Source organism: Nuphar pumila, chromosome 8 (assembly GCF_984573655.1).
Source record: "Nuphar pumila chromosome 8, dmNupPumi1.hap1.1, whole genome shotgun sequence".
Taxonomy (NCBI): Eukaryota; Viridiplantae; Streptophyta; class Magnoliopsida; order Nymphaeales; family Nymphaeaceae; genus Nuphar; species Nuphar pumila.
In genome coordinates, this window is record NC_143256.1 from 15,613,151 (window position 1) to 15,634,998 (window position 21,848).

The 21,848-nt window shown below is 36.6% G+C and overlaps 1 protein-coding gene across 1 annotated transcript in view; it reads left to right on the top strand.

The window, feature by feature from the left end:
• The window catches only part of LOC149829669 (actin-interacting protein 1-2-like), a 37,172-nt gene extending 16,212 nt beyond the window's left edge, over nucleotides 1-20,960 (top strand). Inside the window, exons 4-7 of the mRNA XM_090015232.1 lie at nucleotides 2,811-2,994; nucleotides 14,636-15,058; nucleotides 17,137-17,544; nucleotides 20,703-20,960. Coding sequence (XP_089871358.1) covers nucleotides 2,811-2,994; nucleotides 14,636-15,058; nucleotides 17,137-17,544; nucleotides 20,703-20,960 — 1,273 coding nt within the window. The remainder of the gene's footprint in view (nucleotides 1-2,810; nucleotides 2,995-14,635; nucleotides 15,059-17,136; nucleotides 17,545-20,702) is intronic.
• The last annotated feature ends 888 nt before the right edge of the window (nucleotides 20,961-21,848 follow it).

The window sequence follows — 21,848 nt, forward strand, 5'->3', positions numbered from 1 at the left end:
GCATGCCAAGATTATGTCTTGGGTCATTAGTAGTCTTGATATCAAGAAGTGCTTGAGTCTAGCTAAATTTGAACATGCAAATAAATATTTGCATGAGACTATCTTAAGAAAATGTATTCTCTTAAATCTATGTCACATGGGTGCAGGTGCAGGGGCAGGGGTGCGACACTTTAAAAAAACTTGGGTGCGGGGATGCGGCAAAAAGTTGGACATAAATGACCCTGGGTGCATTGACTGCACCCAGGGTCAGGTTGATCGCATCGGGTGCGGGTGCGATGTGAGTGCGGCACCTAGTTGAAGAGTCCCTGTGACATAGTCTTAAAGATATTACCCACATTTGCAACTTGTAAGACAAGGTACACACTATGATTCAAGGAGAAAAATGTATTAGAGAATATTTTAGTAAGTTGTTCGACCTTTGGAATGAGTTTGCTCTTCTTGAGTCACAATGACATTATCCCAAAGACATAGAACTCCGTCAAAGACAAATTGATGTGAAACATTTCTATCAATTCATCAATGGTCTAAGACCGGAGTTTGAGTCTACTAAATCGGCTTTTCTTCATAAAGGAGAAGTTCTCTCTATTGAAGAGCTAAGTATGAAAGAAAATAGACTAAAAAAAAGACATTTAAAGATGATGATAATTCGGTCATAGCCGTGTCTAGGCTGAGAAACCATGTCCATGCTTACCAACTACTACATTATAACTATCACATTATAAGAGACCAAACAATGATAGCTATGGAAAGCAAGACAATGAGTTTGAAAAAAAAATAAATTATTTGCTATTATTGTCGTGAACCGGGGTATGTCAAGATATATTGTCCTAAACTAAAGATACCCTATGAGAAGAAGGTAGCCTCCGTTGCTCAAGAGTCAAGTGAATTCAAAGCTACACAAGAATCAACTATTGAGAGCATGTCCTTGACTCAAATTGTAGAAGCTCTTCAACCTCTATTCAAAGGAGCTTCACCAACCGAAGCTACGGTCTCTTCTGTTGGCATCTTTGATCCCAGTAAGTCTCTTTGGCTTCTTGGCTCATGTGCCTCATTTCATATGACACTAAATTGTGATATTTTATCTGGATGTCATAACTCAAGCGAGTCAAATGTTTTTTATTGTTGATAGAATATCTCTTGAGATAAAGGGAATAAGAAATTTTGAAAATATTTTAAAGAGATTTTTTATTCAAAAAATTAGATATATTCCCAAGGTAAGCCTAAATCTTTTATTTGTCTCTTAATTATGTGACCTTTGGTATAATGTTTCTTTCTCTTCTATTGGTTTATGAGTGCGGGATCGTCTCTCAGGGAAGCTGATTGGAGAAGGCTGTAAAGAAGGAGGTTTATACTACATAGATTTTTTGGAAATACCTAAGAATACTTTTTGTTATAATGTTTAAAAACTGAATTTTGGATTTTGGAGCTCCCTAACCAAAATCTTCTGAAATATTATCTGCATGAATGCAACCAAAACTGATTGGAGCTCCCATGTGGCAGGTCATGAATCCCCTTGTCATTTTGTGGTTGATGTATGCTTCAAAATTTCCCTTCATATCTTCATCTGGTCTGATACCATCTTCAGATTGATGGTAACATGATTATGTTCCTTTGATGTGTGAAAGAATATGTGGTGTGTGCGAACTGTGAAACAAGGTGAGAGAAATGAGTGAGTGAGGAGGAAGAAGAAGATATAGGAAAAGAGAGGAAGTGAGAAAAGACAAGGGAGAAAGAGAATAGGGGCTGGAATCGTGCCCTATCCCTCTCATATTGACCCTTATAAAGGTAATTTAAGTCAGTTTACAAAAATGCCCTTCATAACTATATCTTTTGACCTATTGGGTCTTGAATACAAAAAAGGACTTCACTAGCCAATCAATTTTGACTCTCATGTAATGCTTCCTTATAACATATTGTACTTCAAAGGATAAACCGGAGTTGCCAGTTGGGGAAGCGATTCGGGTAGTGGAAGCGGGAAGTGAGGGGGAAGCGAAAAAAGGAAAAAACAAAAAAAGGAAAAAACAAAAAAAGGAAAAAAAGATACATTTTGGAAGCGCCACGTTTCGCGCCTCCGAAATATGCTTCGGAGAAGCATGCTTCCCCATGTCCTATGGTACTTCCGGTAACCCTGGGATAAACCTCTAAAGTGGTCATCATGATGTATATGAACCCTTTATTTTTGTTACCTCATTAATTCACTGGTCTGCACTCCAGTTAGGCTAACCAAAACAGAAAAAGTGAAAAAGTGGAAAACTTCCCTTAAGTATCCACTAAACCTGCCATCTTCTGATCGATGCAATTGGATTGAGTGTTAGATGTCTTCATCCTTCTAAGATTTTAATTCATGGTAGCCTCTTGGTTCAAGATAGAACGCAGAAACATAACATTTATTCAAGTTTCCTTGCATTGCTTGTTTGGCCCATCAAATATTGTGCATTGGTGTGATTTGGCTACATTGTTTACAAGATGCCTTTCCCCATTAATTGTTGAAGCATACTCTTTATTTTGGAGCAACAGTCGTGTCCTTGATTTGCAGAGTCCAATGCAAAACTTCTGGAAAAATGTTCTAGGGTTCATATTAATTAACATCGAGTGCTTGGTATTTTTTCTTTTTTTTTTTCAAAATTTCTTGTAGGAGAAATGTAGTCATTATTTTAATTTTATGTCAATGATAAAAAACTCATTCATGGCATTGTAGCAATGTAGGCTTGTGGCCATAATAAAATATAATGTGCTGAGGAAGATGTTCTTGATTGTGTCTTACCGAACAGAGGTAGTATGTAAAGGAAACATTATTGTTTGAAGTGCAGGGAACATTCCAACTTTGTCAATTGTGTAAGGTTTTCTCCTGATGGAAGCAAGTTTATCAGTGTAAGTTCAGATAAGAAAGGTATACTATATGATGGGAGGACAGGAGAAAAGATTGGGGAGCTATCTGCTGAAGGTCACAATGGTAGCATCTATGCTGTTAGTTGGAGTCCTGACAGTAAAGAGGTATTTATGATATTCCTATGCTATTTTCATTATTGATTAATAATTATACTTCCAGTGGTGGACTTAGTATGCAAATATCTACATTGAATGATATCTACTTTTTCCTTTTTCAGATTCTTAGATTGATAATATGAACATTTTAATTGGAACACAATTAAATTTAAATGTTACTCATATAATCAAATGCCTGACTAATGGAGAGTTTTTCTTCTACTTTTTTGTTTTTTGGTTGATCGAAGAAGCACATTCATTTATCTGTTGAATGAAAGTTTTATACAATCTGGTTTACCTATATTCTAATGGTCTCCAGCACCATACTGGTTCTGATGGGGCTGTACTTGTCTGTATTACAGGTGTGAGTGGAAGTGTTAATCCAAAGTTTCATTGTGTGCTTTAGTCTGCTTTACTTTGGTATTGATAGAAAATTCTTTCATATTTTCTGTGTAGTTGGATAAACCTGGTTGAGGTTATATTTGTCACAAAATGGCACGGATCCCAATACCGTCCATAATGGACTCCGAGGGTCAAAACATAATGCATTTGAACAAAAACATAAGAACTAAAATGAAACACAATAGAATGTGAGTAAATAACTTCATTAATAAAGAACAGTAAAAATACAAAAAAAATACATTTTAATCCTCATTACAATACACTAAAAAACACACAAGAAGCCTAAAACCATGGTTGCTAGTCGAGGAAGCGGGAAGCGATATGTGAAGTGGAAGCGGGAAGCGTGGCACTTTCAAAATTTTAGGAAGCGGGAAGCATGGGACGACTTAAAAGCGAATCAAGAATCGTCTCGAAAGCGAACCAGAAGCGAATCTGGAAGCGACCTAGGAAGCGAGGGGGAAGCGAAAAATAAAATAAAAATAAAAATACAAAAAAAGAGAGGAAATGCAGGGAAAGCGAAGGAGAAGCGTGCTTCCCATAAATGGGAAGTGTGTTTCCTATAAATGGGAAGCATGTTTCCCATAAAAGAGAAACGCGCTTCCCATAAATGGGAAATGCGCTTTTCAAAAAAATTGGCGCTTCTCAGTGCGTTTTGGAAGTGCGACCTTTTACGCTTCCGAAACATGCTTCCCCACTAGGCTAGGTGCTTCCAGTAACTCTGCCTAAAACTACTCATCACTCCCTCACCTTACAAAGGCACCCACCCACCCATATTTATAGAGAAAAGAAGGAAGAAGAGAGAGATTAAAGGAGAGAAAAAGGGAGACCACACTAACCATTGGACCATAAGTCAAACAACTAGTCCAAGTCAACCAAAGTTGACTTAACTTTAAAGTATATATATCAGAGTTACCGAAAGCACCTAGCCTAGTGGAAGCACGAAATGTTGTGCTTCCGAAACGCGTTGGGAAGCGCCATTTTTTTTGAGAAGCGTGCTTTCCCGTTGCTTACCCCGCGCTTCTCCTGCGCTTCCTCCCTTTTTTCATTTTTTTTTATTTTTATTTTTTCGCTTCCCCCTCGCTTCGTAGGTTGCTTCCGGTTCGCTTCCTAGGTCGCTTCCAAGATGATTCTTGATTCACTTTTAAGTAGTCTCACGTTTCTCGCTTCCTAAAATTTTGAAAGTGCCACGCTTCCTGCTCCTGCTTCCTCGACTGGCAACCATGATATATGTTAACGCCCCCGCTCAAACTTACATTGACTCACTATAAGTTTGCAATTACAAAAGGAATCCCATTACACAAGATATCGACATGTTCTTCTATAATACAAATTCTTGAAGGAGCTTCTAGATCTTCCTTGATATGCTTGAAAGTTCTCTAGAATCATCAATAATGCCAATATTTTAAAGAGTGCAAAAGGAGCAATCCAATTAAAAATAACTATATATATATATATATATATATATATATATATATATAGAGAGAGAGAGAGAGAGAGAGAGAGAGAGAGAGAGTAATGGGTATGTGCTAAATAAAATATGCTAGATGAAACATGCTAAATGAGTTTTTCAGGGTTTTTTTGTTTTATTTTTAAATTCTAATCGTACAAATGTGATCTATGTACTTGATTTTATAGGGTTCAACTCTTTAAGTGTTCGATTCTGACACATGAGCGGATTTTTATAACGTTTAAAAAATCACCATTCCAAAATCTTTGTTAATTTTTAGGCTCCAAATATCATTTTTTTCATCGAAAACACATGATCCAAGTGTGGATTCCTCGTAAATTGACCATGCCCAACACATTTATGGGGTCAGAACTGCAAAAAAAAAACCCACACCAAAAGAGCAGAAAAACCCATTTAGCACATTTCATTCGCATATTTCATTTCGTACACACCCATCTCTTTGTCTCTCTCTCTCTCTCTCTCTCTCTATATATATATATATATATATATATATATATAAATGACCAAACACGCCAAAAATACAATACATATTTAATAAGACATTTTAATAATTTTCAAAATCTTTTAATAGTAAGAAAATTTTTCAACATCAATTTTGAAAGTCATTAAATTTTTATACACAATATTCATTGAGAGTCTCACCTCAATAGATAATTTTACGAAATCATAGTTCTTGATTTATAAGAGAACACAATTGCATATTATCAAAAGAAGAGATGCATGCATAAAATATCTCAAAGATAAACGTATAAATCATTCATCACTTTAAACATTCATGAAAACATGCATTATTGAAAGTCAATACACACATCTATCTCGAAAAGCACATTAATGCATGAAATATGAATTTTCAAACAACATCAATACCATGAATAAATAACTCACAAAAGAGTTTAACCCACATAAAAAATATTCATAAAGCAGGGTTTTTCAAAACAAGTAGCCATATTAAATGTACAACAGAAATAATGGGGAAGTTCAAAATCCCACGTACAAATCATAACAAGAGATATTTTGTAATAATGACAAATATTAATAACAATTTAAATCTCAACAATAGAAACAATATCTATAAATACACTCAAAATATTGCATCCTATGCAACCAAGGCATATCATGATGTAAATCACCCAAGATAAGTAATCATGGAACACATTTAAAATATCTTTAAGCATGCAATTAAAACATATTCAATGCAAAATGCATGAAGAATTTTCAATAACCATTTCCCAGACAAGGGTAAATGAGTGAATCTTTTTTAGAAATTTTGTGGAGAGATTTGAAAATCCCACAAATATCAAGAAATGATATTTTGCAAACCTTCACAATAGTTCGACCACCATAAGCAATTTACCTCGCTTGACCTTCAAACCTCAAAATTCAAGTGTAATAGCTGCTAGAACAAGAGATCAATGACAATGCCACTTATGAGCTTAACAAACACACAAAAAGTGTGAACATCTCATCTATATAAAATAACACTTAAATAAGAGACAAACCTCAATGTTTCAGCTACTAGAAAAAGAGCATAATACAAACACACAAAAAGTATGAATAACCAATGGGTGCACCTAACTCATTGCAAACAAATCTTTCTTGTCTACGTAAAATGACACTTAAATAAGAGACAAACCTCAATATTCAAGTGCATCAGCTACTAAAATAAGAGTATAATACAAACACACAAAATGTGAATAACCAATGGGTGCATATAACTCACCACAAAAATATCTTTTAAATAAGAGACATAATAGGAGAAGACACAAAGTAAGAGAGCTTGTAATAAAAACAAACTAATGTCATCAAGAAGGATAAATGTATCAATTTTAACAATCTTTCAAACACCATATTTTCAAAATAGATAACCATCACAGATAAACATAATTATAAGTATTCATAATAACATTGTCCAAATAAACAAATGAGTGATATAACACACTCATAGAACTAGAGATCAAACAACCGTCAATTAGAGCCAAACTATAAGGCGACAATCTATACTGATAAGAAAACCAAGGTGCACACAACTCACCCCAACAAGCATCTCTTGTTCAACAAAAGCAACATGGATGTAGATACCAATCAAACCCAAGACAAGTGACAACACATCACTCATAACCTTTGGGAATCTAGACTAGTAAGATGACATGAGGTGCACACATAACTCACCTCAACGGCTAACTCTGACCCAACAACAAGGCCAAAAATAAATGGCGCATCCTAGAAAAATCTATGATGGACAAAAAACAATGCCAAAAGAAGGCAAAAAATACTCACGGAAATTGATTTTCAAATAAGTGAGTTCATATATAAAAGTACCGATTTGAAAAAACAAAGTTTTAAATCAAATCCAATAAAGGTAGATGAAGACTTAGAATGAATATAGTTCAATCATATGCACAACAATATGTCAATTGATGCAATCACTTCCAACACAAGATGTCTCATGACAAATTTTACAAACTTTGACAAGCAAATAATGGACAAGAATCATGCCCAATATAAATAATCTACATAGGTGTGATGAAATTATGATGTTAGAGTATCTTTCAAAAGATAATGGAATCATGAATCCACCAATCAAGAAACAAGTGCACTAAGGCACATCATATACAAAAGATCCAATAAATCTCAATAAAAAGACAAAAGTATATGATTTTATTAAAGAAAAGCTTCTAAGAAGCTAGATCTAAATCATTAGTCTACTATTAGACAATTGATGACAAACATATAGAGATTCACAAAGAGCTATATAACTATCAACAACCATGAACTCATATATATCATACAAAGAATTTTATCACAATGTAACAAATATAAAATCTTTAAGAAACATGCAATGAAGTATCAATGCACAAAAAAGAAACCACTAAGGGTTACAAAAGTGCACAAACACTCAAGTCACTAAGCTACCAAAAAGCACATAAAACTACTAAGGGCTAAGCAACAATCATACAAGAGTCTTTTAAAAAATATAAGTTTTATTCATAAAATGCTCAAGAAGCATACACAAGAACCCACTAAAAAATATAATGCATAATAGAGAAATTAAAATATGCATTCGAGTTCATGATGACAAATCATGCTTATGCCATCCAATAATAATCACAAAGGCTACATAATTAAAATCATGCATGGTCACATAGTTAGAATCACCAAAGAAATATCACTATATATTAAAAATCCCAAAGATAATCTATGTAAATACATACATTAAGAGACACAAAAAAAAATGTAAAAAATTAATATTTTGCAAAACATGAAACACATAAGATTTTAAGAAACCACATATTTTTGCAAAATATAATTTTTTCAATATACATATCCATAATCTAAAAAATATATTAAAAGACAATAATTTCTATTGAGAATGTAGGGTACGGGTCTGGTTCTAGACCCAAAATGATTCTTTTGTATTGTATTTACATGGTTGGTGTTATCGGGTCTGGGTTGACAGACCCGATCCAACTTGTATCATATATATTACATTGAATATAGGGCACAACCTCTCATTGAGAATCGTGCCAGTCATTGCTGCCTCTCCTTCTTGCAAATCCCTTTCTCTTCTGCTGTGGATGAAGATCTGGTCGAAGGTGCGTGACTTCTAACATGGTATCAGAGCAGGCTGAGAAGTAAATACTAGGTCGAGTTCTCTTCTTCCTTTCTTTGATCCAAGATCTGATCTTATCAGATCAGATTCTATTCTCCTTCTGTCCTGAAAATTGATCTTATCATATTGGGTTAAAAATCTCTCTCTTAAAATTTTTAAACATCTTTCTTCCTCTCTAAGTTTTCGATCTCTTAAAACTGAATCTGTTCACGTCAAACAGTCTGGTCACGTCAAACCAGATCTGTTTTCTTAAATCTTGATTATTTTTTTTCCTCTTTGATGCTGGATCGGATCGTTCCAGATCTAGTGTTTTCGTTCCAAGCCAGACTAAATTAGATCTGGCCATGGCATATTGATTCTTCCCTTCAGCAGCGTTAAATCAAATCTGATCGTATCAGATCAGATTTGTGTTTCCATTTAAACTTAGATCTCTCTTTTGTCTTTCAAGTCAAATCTTATTCTCCAAAACCAAATCAAAGTTTCGGTCCATACAAAAAAAAATTCAGATCATTAATTTGTCGTGTTCTACTGATTATTTGTTTCCCTGCAATATTATTTTCGTAGCAAAAAGAAAAAAAAAACAAATTTACATTGCTGGTAAATCAAACTGCTGGTCAGAGTGTTCTTTTGTTGTCCTTTCACATGGATTCTCCCTTCCAGTTTCCTTGGACAACTCATATAACTACTTGACCTGGAAGCGACAAAGTTTTCCTTTTATTAAGAGTCTGGATCTCTCTGGATATCTTGATGGAACGATCCATGCACCACTAGAATTCATCCTGCAAGAAGAGCGAGATGATAAAGGGGAGGTTTCCAACAAATTGATTCATAATTCAAAATTTGTAACATGAAGAAGAAAAGATCAGGCAGTTGTGGCTTACATTACCTCTATGCTTTCCCATGAGATATTAGTGGCCATCCTAGATGAATGTTCAGCCAGAGAGTTGTGGCAAATATTGGCGCAGACTTATTCACAGATTTCATAAGCTAGGATTTTGCATTTAAAGAGAGAATTTCAGCTTTTGAAGAAATAGAGTTTATCAGTGACATAATACATGAACAAAATCAAGAGTATTACATATCAACTAGCCATGGTGGGTTGCGTAATTCTTAACAAAGAAAAGGTTCAACAGGCACTGAATGGTCTGGGTTCTGACTACCACATGTTAGTCACCTCTCTTCTATGCCTCCCTTCATTGTCCAGTTTTGAAGATCTACGGACTAAGCTACTACAATATGAAGTTACCATTAGGGGCGAGAAGATGACCCTGAATTCCAACAACCATGAGGTACTTGTCACATGAGTAGTATTAGGGCGAGGACGTGGGGGATTTTGAGGCGGGCGTGGACATAGAAGAGGTAATCAAGGAGGCCATGGGCTTTTTCCCATACCCTACATGTCACCTAACTTGTATCCAGGGAACCCTATAAACATCCCGACATGTTTTCAGTGTAATAAAATGGAGCACATTAAAGCAAATTGCTGGCATAATCCGCAAAACAAAGGCAAGTTTAATGGTGCTGGGCCTTCTACTAGGGGACAAGCAGAAGACGACCGTAAAGGAGATGAAAAGAAAAATGTGAAGAATCTTTTGATTTTCGCTCTTTCAGAATTGAGCTTTAAGCAAACTGAGTAGGAGACTTGGTACATTAACTCCGGGGTGCTGCACATGTGACATGTGATATTGGTAAGATTTATTAAAACCGGAGATGGTGTTCTTCATCCTATCTCTCATGTTGGAAATATTTTCCTTCTACTCCCCAATTCCTCATTACCTTTATCTGATGTTTACCATTCTCCTAGTATTGTTAAAAACATTGTTTCTGTTTCTAAACTTGTCGATGATACTAATTCTTTTGTCGAATTTACTCTTTCTGTATGTGTCAAGGATCTTCTCACGAAGAAGACACTCGTTGAAGGAGAACGACAGGGAAACATGTATGTCTTCAAGGAGTCTCTTCTAGTTCATGATGCATCAATAAATTCACAACCAGTTCGTCCAGTGTCATTAAAAGTTTGTTTTAGTCTATCTCAATGTAATAAGCCAGAGATTTGGCATCGTCGTCTTAGTCATTGTAATCATTCATTTATTGAGAAGCTTGTGTCTAGTGGACTTGTTCCGCAGTCTAGTTTGAATGTCGAGGCTGATTTTCTTCTTTGTTTCCGTTGTCAATTATGTAAAAGTCATGTTCTTCCATTTCATTCAATAAATCAAAGAGATTTTGTGCTTTTTGAAATTGTCTATTCTGATGTCTGGAGACATGCCCCGCAGTCTTCTTTATTGGGCAATCATTATTACATTACTTTCATTGATAGTTACTCTAGATACACCTGTATTTATTTTATCAAATATAAATCTGAAGTTTTCAAGCTTTTTTGCTCATTCTGTGCTTTAGTTTGTAATCAATTTTCAACTAAAATTCAATATTTTCATTGTGACGGTGGATGAGAGTACTTATCAAAGGAATTTACTGAATTTCTCTAAGATAATGGAATAGGTCGTCGAATATCTTGTCCACACACACCACAACAAAATGGTGCGGCTGAAAGAAAATACTGGCACATTGTAGAGAGTGCGCTGAGTATGTTGCATAACACTCACATTCCTTTAAACTTGTGGATGAAAGTTTTTCATTCAGCTGTCTATGTCATAAATCGACTGCCAATGAAATTGTTAGCAGATCAATCCCCTTATTTTACGCTATTTACACTATTTGGGGTTCATCCTGACTATAATGAGTTGCGAGTGTTTGGCTGCATATGCTATGTTCATATTGACAGTTCTTAACGTGATAAGTTTCAGAAAAAGGCATGCAGGTGTAGGTTTGTTGGATATGTTGATCAATATAGAGGATATCACTGCTATGACTCCACTACCAGTCGCATCAGAGTTTCATGGAATGTCGTGTTTGACGAGACTCATACTGATGATTCAGGAAGTACAGAGGGACACTGTAAGGATGCTAAAAGTTATCAGCCATGGCTTGTTGCTGAGGTGCTTGATCAAATGGTGATGCATGACGTACCCTCATGTCATACACTATCTGCAGAACAAAATAGTACAGTTGTACACCCAGAAAAGGAAATGTCGACAAACACACAAGATATTACTATGCCTGTCATTTCAGATGTTACAAAGTTTTAAGGGATTACCTATGTGCAGTGAAACAAAGACAAAGTTCAACGACCTATTGTGCAACCCAGGAGGCTTGAGAGGATTCACCATCCTATTGAAAGATGGGTAAGTTATGACAACTTCTCTACAGACTTACAACTGTTCATCTCCCAGATTGAAAAGCATGATGAACCTATCAGTTTCTCACAAGCATCTACGTCAATCAAATGGGTTGAGGTCATGAATGAGGAAATGAAAGCTTTACATGAGTGTGGGCCTTGGGAGATTGTTCCTAGACCATCGAACAAGAATGTTGTAGGATCTAAATAGGTCTATAAAATCAAGTATAAACTCGATGAATCCATTGAACGCTATAAGGTGAGGCTAGTAGCGAAAGGGTTCACTCAAGAATACGGGCAAGATTATGCCGAAACATTTAGTTCTGTGATCAAGATGGAAACTATTCGATTAGTTCTGTCCTTGTCAGTTCAGTATGGATGGACTCTAAGTCAACTTGATGTCAAAAATGTATTTTTTGCATGGCACTCTCAAGGAAGAGGTGTATATGGAGCAACCCTCTAGTTATACCAAACATAGCCCCAACACACATGTTTGCAAGCTACGAAGAGCCATCTATGGGCTAAAGCAGGCCTCCCGCTCATGGTTTGATAGTTTCTCTATTGAAGTTCAGAGACATGGGTTCGATCTCATCTTGATCATTCGCTTTTTATTTTTCGAGATTGTCAGGCACGCACCTTAATTCTTATATATGTGGATGATATTATTATTACTGGGAACTCCGATGAACACATAGAAGCTACCAAGATCTTATTGAGTCGACAGTTTAAGATGAAAGATTTGGGGGTTTTGCGTTATTTCTTAGGGGTTGAGGTGGATCGACAGGATGAAACACTTCACTAACCCAACACAAATATACTTTGGATTTGTTGGATAAGGCAGGCATGAAGGATTATAAACCTCTATCCACCCCTAGTGTCCTTAATCATAAACTCGGATCCCGGGATGGGGAAGCATATGAAGATTCCAAGAAATATCGGAGTCTTGTGGGTATGTTCCAATATCTCACCTTCACTAGACCAGACATTGTGTATGCAGTGAATCAAGTTTCACAATTCATGCATGACCCACGAACAAAGCATATGAATGTTGTCAAGAGAATCCTTCAATATTTAAAAGGAACTCTTGGAGATGGTCTAGTTTATCATCAATCCAAGACTAAAGGGGAGCAACATCGACTGGATGTATACACAAATGCAGATTGGGCTGGAGTTCCAGATGACAGGCAGTCGGTTTCTGGATATTGTGCTTTTCTTGATGGGAACTTGATGGCGTAGAGTAACAAGAAACAACGTGCATTTGCACGATCTAGTATTGAAGCTGAGTATCGATCTATGGTGGCTCCTACAATAAAGGCCACATGGCTGAGACATCTTTTGACTGAAGTTGGAGAATCTATGCTACCCACCACTCTCTTGCACGATAATCAAGGTGTCATACAAATTGCTTTTAATCCTATTCACCATAGTCGCACAAAGCATATAGAGATTGATCAATACTTCATTCGGCAAAAGATTGAAGATAGAGAAGTTGCACCTACTTATGTTCCTACGGCTGACCAAGTGGCAGATTTGTTCACTAAGGGCCGTACCAATATGCGTTTTTGGTTCTTGAAGAACAAGTTGTCCATGTTGCAAAACCATGCACAACTTGAAGGAGGGTATTGAGAATGTAGTGTACAGGTCTAGTTCTAGACCCAAAATGATTCTTTTGTATTGTATTTACATGGTTGGTATTATCGGGTCTGGGTTGACAGACCCAATCCAACTTGTATCATATATATAACATTGAATATAGGGCACAACCTCTCATTGAGAATCATGTCAGTCATTGCCGCCTCTCCTTCTTGCAAATCCCTTTCTCTTCTGCTGTGGATGAAGATTTGGTCGAAGGTGCTTGACTTCTAACAATTTCTACATATTCTAATTTCAAAAGAAGACATTCATTTTTAATATAACCCTTTCAAAACACCTACCATACATATGAAGATAGAAAAGCTAAAGATACATACCGGAATGCAAAATCCTCGAATCCATGCTATTCATTAATACGAATCTTTTTCAAGACCATGATGCCTTGCTCTGATACCATGTCACAAAATGGCATGGACCTCAATGCACTCTATAATGAACTCCAAGAATAAAAACACAATGCATTTGGATAAAAACGTAATAACTAAAATAAAACACAATAGAATGTGAATGAATAACTTCATTAATAAAGAACATTAAAAATACAAAGAAAAATACATTTTAATCATCATTACAATACACTAAAAAACACACAAGAAGCTTAAAACTACCCATCACTCTCTTACCTTACAAAGGCACCCATATTTATAGAGAAACGGAGGAAGAAAAGAGATTAAAGGAGAGAAAAAGGGAGTCCACATTAGTTTGACTAGCTGTTGGACCTAGTCCAATGGCTAGATTTCTAGCCGTTGGACCAGCAGTCCAACAACTAGTCTAAGTCAACCACAGTTGACTTAACTTTAAAGTACATAATATATATACAAGTATATATATATATGTATATATATATATCTTAACAATATTTGGGTTATATCATTTGAACATCTAAGACAAGTAGTTTGCATTGTATGCTGTATCTTAATAGCCTTTAGTTTGCAAACTTAATCTGTTGAAGTGATTATGTCACTATGAGAAATAGAGATGGTGAAAAGCCCTTCATTTTCCTTGTTAGCTTCGAATCACATCGGCTACTGCTGGATTTCTGGTTTTGACTGAATTGCCTGTTGCAATTTTACAGGTGTATTAAAGGAAAGTGTTAATGCAATATTTGATACATTGTTTTTTCTTATTTTTAGGTCTTCAAAGAGAATGCACTTGCTGATTATGATTTTTTCTTTTGGTGTGACTCAACAGAAAGATACCTATTCATTATTTGTTTTATATATTTATTTCTCTAGTAGCCAACTCTCATATCTTACTGCGAAAGCTTATCCTGCTGTTTCAGGTGCTAACAGTGTCTGCAAATAAAAGTGCAAAAGTGTGGGAGATTGATGAAAATGGAAACGGTAAGGTGAAGAAGACACTTACTTCATCTGATTCTGGACTGGATGGAATGCTAGTTGGTTGCCTGTGGCAGAATAATCATCTTGTCACTGTTTCCCTTGGTGGCACTATTAGTATATATTCAGCCAATGACCTAGAAAAGATGCCAGTATCATTTTCTGGGCACATGAAGAGCGTCACTGGTTTGGCAGTCACCTCTGAAGGCAGCCAGAATATTATTCTATCTAGCAGTTATGATGGGGTGATTGTCCGATGGATGCAAGGAGTTGGATGTGCAGGAAGGTTACAGAGAAGGGAGAACTCTCAAATTAAATGTTTTGCAGTGGTGGAAGGAGAGCTCACCACATTTGCCTTTGATAACAAGGTAGCACCATTTCTTCATGTACATGTAGTAGTTGCCTTTATTTTTATATCTTGTGGTTTGTGTGCTTGCACCATCTTTTTGAAGCTGATTTTCTTGATGACTTATGATTGCAACTAGGCTGGAGAACATGATGATGTGTCTTTCTATTATCCAATATGATCACTGAAATGAATATATTTCAATTCAATCTTGCACCTTGATGGGGTAGGCAATTTACACACTAGCTAAAATTACTACTCAATGTTGAGTCAGGCATAGTAAGCCAACAAGATCTTGTGTTCTAAATAAAACATGTCTTGAGGGAAAAGACTGACTAGATGTTCATTGCAATTGAATAACAAGAAAATGAAATCTTGCGTTGATGGAGAAATGTTAGATCCCTCAATATAGAAATGGCACAAGAATGTGCTTCATAAAATGCCCTTATGTGATATTACAGAAGTAATTTTGGCATTTTAGAGAACAATGGAGTGAAAAATATAAAATATATAAAGAATATGAAAAGTGAAGTTATTGATGACTAGTATAGTTTTGTGAACTCCATGTATAGTGAATTGTGATAGTGTTAATAATTTTCTCTGGTGGTAAAGGAGCTTGATTGTAAATTATATTTTTATCAATAAAAAATGTCACTGCCTTTAAAAGTAGAACTACAAACTGCAAAGATTTTGTCATAAAATATGACAAATATTGAGATTAGGGGTGGCAAAACCTGACACGACCTCCCAACCCGACCCGCCAACCCGCCTTTTAGGCGGGTTTAGGTTGGGCTTAAACTAACCCGTTTAATAAACGGGTCAACCCGCCTTGATAGAAATCATGGGTTCCTTTCTTCATCTACAAGCAACAGCACAACATGGGGAGAGAGAACGTGGCTGCAGCAAAAATCCCTAATCAGGGTATTCATTTTTGCTTCTCTGATTAAATACACACAAATACAATAGCTAGGGTATGAAAATACCCATTACATGTTATGATAAAATTACAGCATGCCATTAATAAAACATTAATGAGCATGTGTTTAAAATGAAAGGAATTGGGTCTGGATTCTGAGTTCCAGACCTTATACTAAATGACAGTATCTTTTCACCCCCCCTCCAGTTGTACATGGTTTTGGACCATGAACATCCAAAATCTGTCCTTGATAAGTCCTTTTGTAAACAAGTCAACAACTTGATCAGCAGTCCGCACGTATTCTGGTTCAATTTCCTTCTCTTCAACCTTTTGTCTTACAAAATGTTGATCAATTTCAATATGTTTGGCACGACTGTGGTAGATAGGATTGAATCACATGTTGATAGCACTTTGATTGTCACACAAGAGGGTATATATATATATATATATTTTTTAACACCACCCCTTTACCCTTTCTCGTGGTACCCCATTCTCAAGCCCCATCCCTCTTTACCCCTTCTCGAGGTACCCCCTTATTTTTTTAATTGGGGGGGGAGGGGGGTGCTCGAGGTACCCTTACCCATTATCGAGCCCTGTCCCTTTTTTTAATGGACAAAGTTAACCAAGTCCATTTTGGACAATGATAACCTTGGGTGCGGGTTGACCGAATTGGGTGCCACACCCGCGTCGCGTCGACGTGGGTGCAGAGGCCTCTTTGGTGAGTCCCTGTGGCATAGACTGGGAGCATGTCTGTGCTCGCTAGTATGTCTAATGGCAATAACATGTGAAAGATTTCCAAAGGCTATTCGGTTGGAGATTTTCTCCTCGTTTTTAAGTTATATTGTCCTAGTCCAATTTGATGATTTTATCAGGTGTTCTCCAAATATTTGGTCCTCTTCTTTGATGTTCGGATAGTAAATATCAGGGATAGTCCATATATTCTTGTCTGGAAAGCTTTCCAGCCAATTATAAAAGTTCAATACACGGTAGTATTGCTCACCAAGTCTGATGAATAGCATATTCCTTTAATAAGGAACAATTTCTTAATCTACCTGCCAAATTCCAATTGATGATATCCTGCTGTGGGGCTTATATTTTGCTGACTGTACAACAACTGTAGCTATGTACAATATGTTCAACTTGCTTTTGCTACAAGAGATGATCCTTTTCCCAAAATTTTACAGGTAAGGAGAATTCCGCTGCATGCTGATCAGTGTGGTGATGAAGAACAAATTGATATTGGTGCACAACCAAAGGACTTAAATATTGCACTTGATAAGCCCGAGCTGGCATTGCTTTCAACTGATTCAGGAGTAATCATGCTTCGTGGATCCAAAGTGTTGTCAACTCTGAATCTTGGGTTTGCTGTGACGGCATCTGCAATTTCACCTGATGGAAGTGAGGCCATTGTTGGTGGCCAAGATGGGAAACTCCACGTCTATTCTGTCAATGGGGACACTCTCACTGAAGAGTCAGTCCTTGAGAAGCATCGTGGTGCTATTAACATCATTCGTTTCTCCCCAGATGCCTCTATGTTTATTTCTGGTGATCTCAATCGAGAAGCTGTTGTATGGGACCATGTCACTCGAGAGGTACCATCTCTCTCTCTCTCTATATATATATATATATATATATATATATGTGTGTGTGTGTGTGTGTGTGTGTGTGTGTGTGTGTATCAATCCTTGAACACAAGCACACACACATAACAAAAAGAAAACAAGAATTGGTGTATGTACAGAGTCTACAGACAGTATGCGAGGGAGATGCACATTATAACACTTTGCAAACCATGTAAATCCTTTTTTTTTGTCTAAGAGAAATAATTTAAGCCAGGGGATAAGAAATATTTCAACAAGCTTACAGAATAGATCAAATTAAGATTCTTAACCACCAGTCCTATTCCGACCAATCCAAGCTAAATCCCCATCTGGCCATTTTATTGGCACAATCCAAAGCTTGTTTGAACAACCACTGAAATGCTGGATAAAACCAAAACAAATGCTCAATTGTTTCGTTCTCATCGAAACAGAAGTAGCAAGTACTTGCAAGCTGGAAACTTTTGTCTTTCAATTTGCACTGGTTATTAACCTTATCAAGTGCTAAGAGCCACACAAATATCTTGGCTGTAGGAGAGGGATGGAAACCCTGGACGGTGTCATTTGGAAAGTGGTCTACATCTTTACAGCCAAAAGCATGGCTAAATGAAGCTATAGAGAACATAACACATCCGTCACATTTCCATATAAGGAATTCTCGCTGTCAGAAATTTTCCATGGGCCTAAAAATCCAATAGCCATAACCAAAACCAATCTTCTACCTCTTGCTCCTTGAAATTCCTTCTGAATTCAGTGAACTAACTAGCTCTTCCTTTCCAACATTCACTTACAAGTATGCTGTTATCTCTGTTTATGTGAAAAAACGGTGGATATCTTTCAGCAAGAGTTACATCCCTGGACCATAAGTCTGTCTGGAACCTCAGCTTGACCCCTTTGCAAGCTTGATTTGAACCATAAACTTAATTACCAATTCAATCACCCCCCTTTGCAAGGTCGTACTTCCTTGAAGATTTGATTATTTGGTTCCAGCCAACCACACCACCAGCTGAGATAGAGCTACCATTTCCACGTACCAATCCATTTATCCCCTTCACCCAAGCCTATGGGACCAAAAAACAAGTTAGATTCCAGATTTGTTCAAAGCTAACAGTCAGATCTGCCTATGATTCCAGTAAGTGTTTTAAAATTTAACATTCAAAACAAAGAAATCTTCTGAAAAATATTAAATCCATAGAGAAGAAAGAGGTTAGAAGATTAGAGGAAAAAGCATGAAGATGAGATTAATAGATCACTTCGTCATGGCTGCTCTAATTCTGTGTCAATTTTTGTCATTTCAATTTGACTCAATGAAATAGGAAAGAGAAAATGAATATTCTAACTACAACAGGTTGATGTCCCAACTCATTAATCACATGGGATGATCTCTCATAATAGATTAATCCTCACTAGGATTGAGTTAATTTTTTTTTATTAGTCAAGCTAGGTTTGCCTGAATATGGCCCGGTTGAGATAGTGTGACTCCAACTGGTACTACAAATCAATTACACGAGTCATTGATGACAATGATACAATACTAATGCATGTTACGTAAAGCAAAAATAAAAACACATATTGAAGAAATGCCACGTATCCTTACATCTTGTCCTTAAGAGTTAATTAAACAGAAAGATGAGCATTGTCAGGGATAGAATGGGCATGTTACAAACTGTTTGAAATTACAGAACACAAAAAATTTGACATGAAGCAAGTTGAAGGAACTGGGAAAAGGAGGAGCTCAGTAAAGATTGGAGATCAGCAATAAGCAGGAATATTACTATTGGGGACCATAAGTTTAGCTTTAAGCAACAATGGGATTACAAAGCAAATTGTGGTGCATAAGACAAATACTAGTTTTGATAATAATGGTGTACTTTGCTATTAATTGCATGTTCTGGATTTTCATGAGAAGGTGACAAAGCAATCAAGACCTAGAATGAATTGATTCGGCGTAATATCCCTGTTATGAAAAATGTAGTAGACATTCATTCTATTGTATGTCAATGGCATTCTAGATCCAAAAACCTTGAAAATTCTTAAGCATTTACGGCCTTGTGTGCGGTATTATAATTACCCTTGTTTTCCTAGACTACAAAATGCCTATGTCACACAGACTCGGCTAGGGAGGTGCCGCACCCGAGTCGACACGCCCCGACACGGGTGCGGCTTCGGACTCGGCCCGGACTCGGTCAACGCCGAGTCAGACTCGGTCAACGAGTCCAGGCCGCGTCCGTCCACATTTTGGACTCGGTCAACTTTGACCGAGTCCAAAAATGTCCATTTTTAAGACAAAAAACAAAAAAAAACAATTTTTATATATCTTTTTTTTAATATATAACCAGACTGTGCAATGCATGCAGTTGCACAGTCACAGACTGTGCAACTGCAACTGCACAGTCATTGCACACAGTCTGTGTGACTGTGCACAGTCTGTGTGACTGTGCACAGTCACAGACTGCATTGCACAGACTGTGTGCACAGTCTGTGTGACTGTTTCACAAGTCACAACTTATGTAAAAATATGTATAAAACACGATAAAAGGTAACCCAACCATTTGAGATAGCTAAATAAATGCTTTTCCAGTTTAAAAAAATACTGGTTTCACAAGTATTAGAAAAGCTAGCTTAAGAACTACCATAAAGAAATGGGAATGCCAAATTGAAACTTTCGAAAAAATTAAGGTCATAGTTTTGGCTACTTAATTTTAATTGTTTACTAGAATTATATATATATATAGCCGAGTCCCCGTGTCCAAAATTTTTGAAATTGTGCCGCACCCGTGTCGCACCCGCACCCGCACCCGCACCCATGTGACATAGCAAAATGCCATGGTTCAATTTATCAGGCACAATGTAAATCCTATATGGTTTTTTAATTTTCTTTTTGTTTCCTAAATTCTTTTTACACACATTAAAGTAGTGGAAGGCTGTCATGCTTCATCCATGTTTTTTTTTTCTTTATTTTTGATAGATTTTGTCACTATATTTAAGTTGTTCATACTTCTAACTTTTTGGTTCCCATTTGCACAGTCCATCTCTCTTTCTTCCTTTCCCTTCCGCATTAATCCTTTTTAGAAATGTAATGTTAATTACCAAGGTTTGATTTTTAACTTCCTGAACATTTGTCTCACTAACCAGTTGACTATCTTCTGCAGGTTAAGCTTAAGAACATGTTGTACCATACTGCTCGTATAAATTGTGTGGCTTGGTCTCCTGATAGCACAATGGTTGCTACGGGATCTCTAGACACAAGCATAATTATATATGAAGTTGATAAGCCAGCTTCAAGTCGTATAACCATAAAGGGTGCTCACTTGGGAGGTGTTTATGGATTAGTTTTCAATGATGATTGCACTGTTGTAAGCTCTGGTGAAGATGCATGCATTCGTGTGTGGAGATTAGTGCAGCAGTAACGGGATCGTAATTGCAATTGATGGTTGATTTGGTTTTGGAAGCAAGTTGTGTGGCCTTACATTTCTTGCTCTGTGCAGTCTTCGTCAAAAGAATTCTCTGTTTTGTTTGTAGGAAAACCCTTTCCAGTTTGTCTTTGATTGAAGACTAGAAGAACATAGCAGAATGGCTCGTGTTTTGATATGATTTTGCTGATGTGAGTTTTTCGCCTTTTTTGGGTTATATTGGGTGTTTTTTTTTTCCTTCTCCTTTTGTCGGTCTGATCAGCCATGCATACACCTAAATATTTTCCATGATCATATTTGTGTATGCAATGTTCATTGCTGGAATTGTGATGAAATAATAGAAAGCTTAATCCCTTGGCCTATTCGCACTCTCTTCTTTGTTCAAGCATGGATATTGCTTTCTTTTCGGGGGGGGGGGGATGAAAGAGACATTCTTTCGTAGGAAAGAGAACTTTTACTAAGGGAGGTGAAACAAACATCTCCATGGAAAACATGTGGTGGTGTTTACATAATAAAGGCAAACAAGCATCTTTCCTGTCAAAATGGGTTCACACCACTGTTGTCTGTATCGGAATCGGACTTGTATCGTTTGGCCCAATGATTCAGGTGAATCCTCCAATATCCATTCTCAAGTGAATTATTCTGAATTGGCCAAAAAATAATTAAAAAATATTGTGTCAATCAGAACGTGACACATGTTAAAGCCATTAAAATAATAAAAAAAATTAATTTTAATCTATTTTTTACATTTTATTAAAAAATAGCCAATTCAGGTCAATATTTTCTGGTGCATCGACATTCAGGCCAATATCGACAACACTGGTTCACACCTTCCCCCCATGGGAAAGAACTTTTTCTCATGCGTCCCTTCAAGAAGTGGCTTCC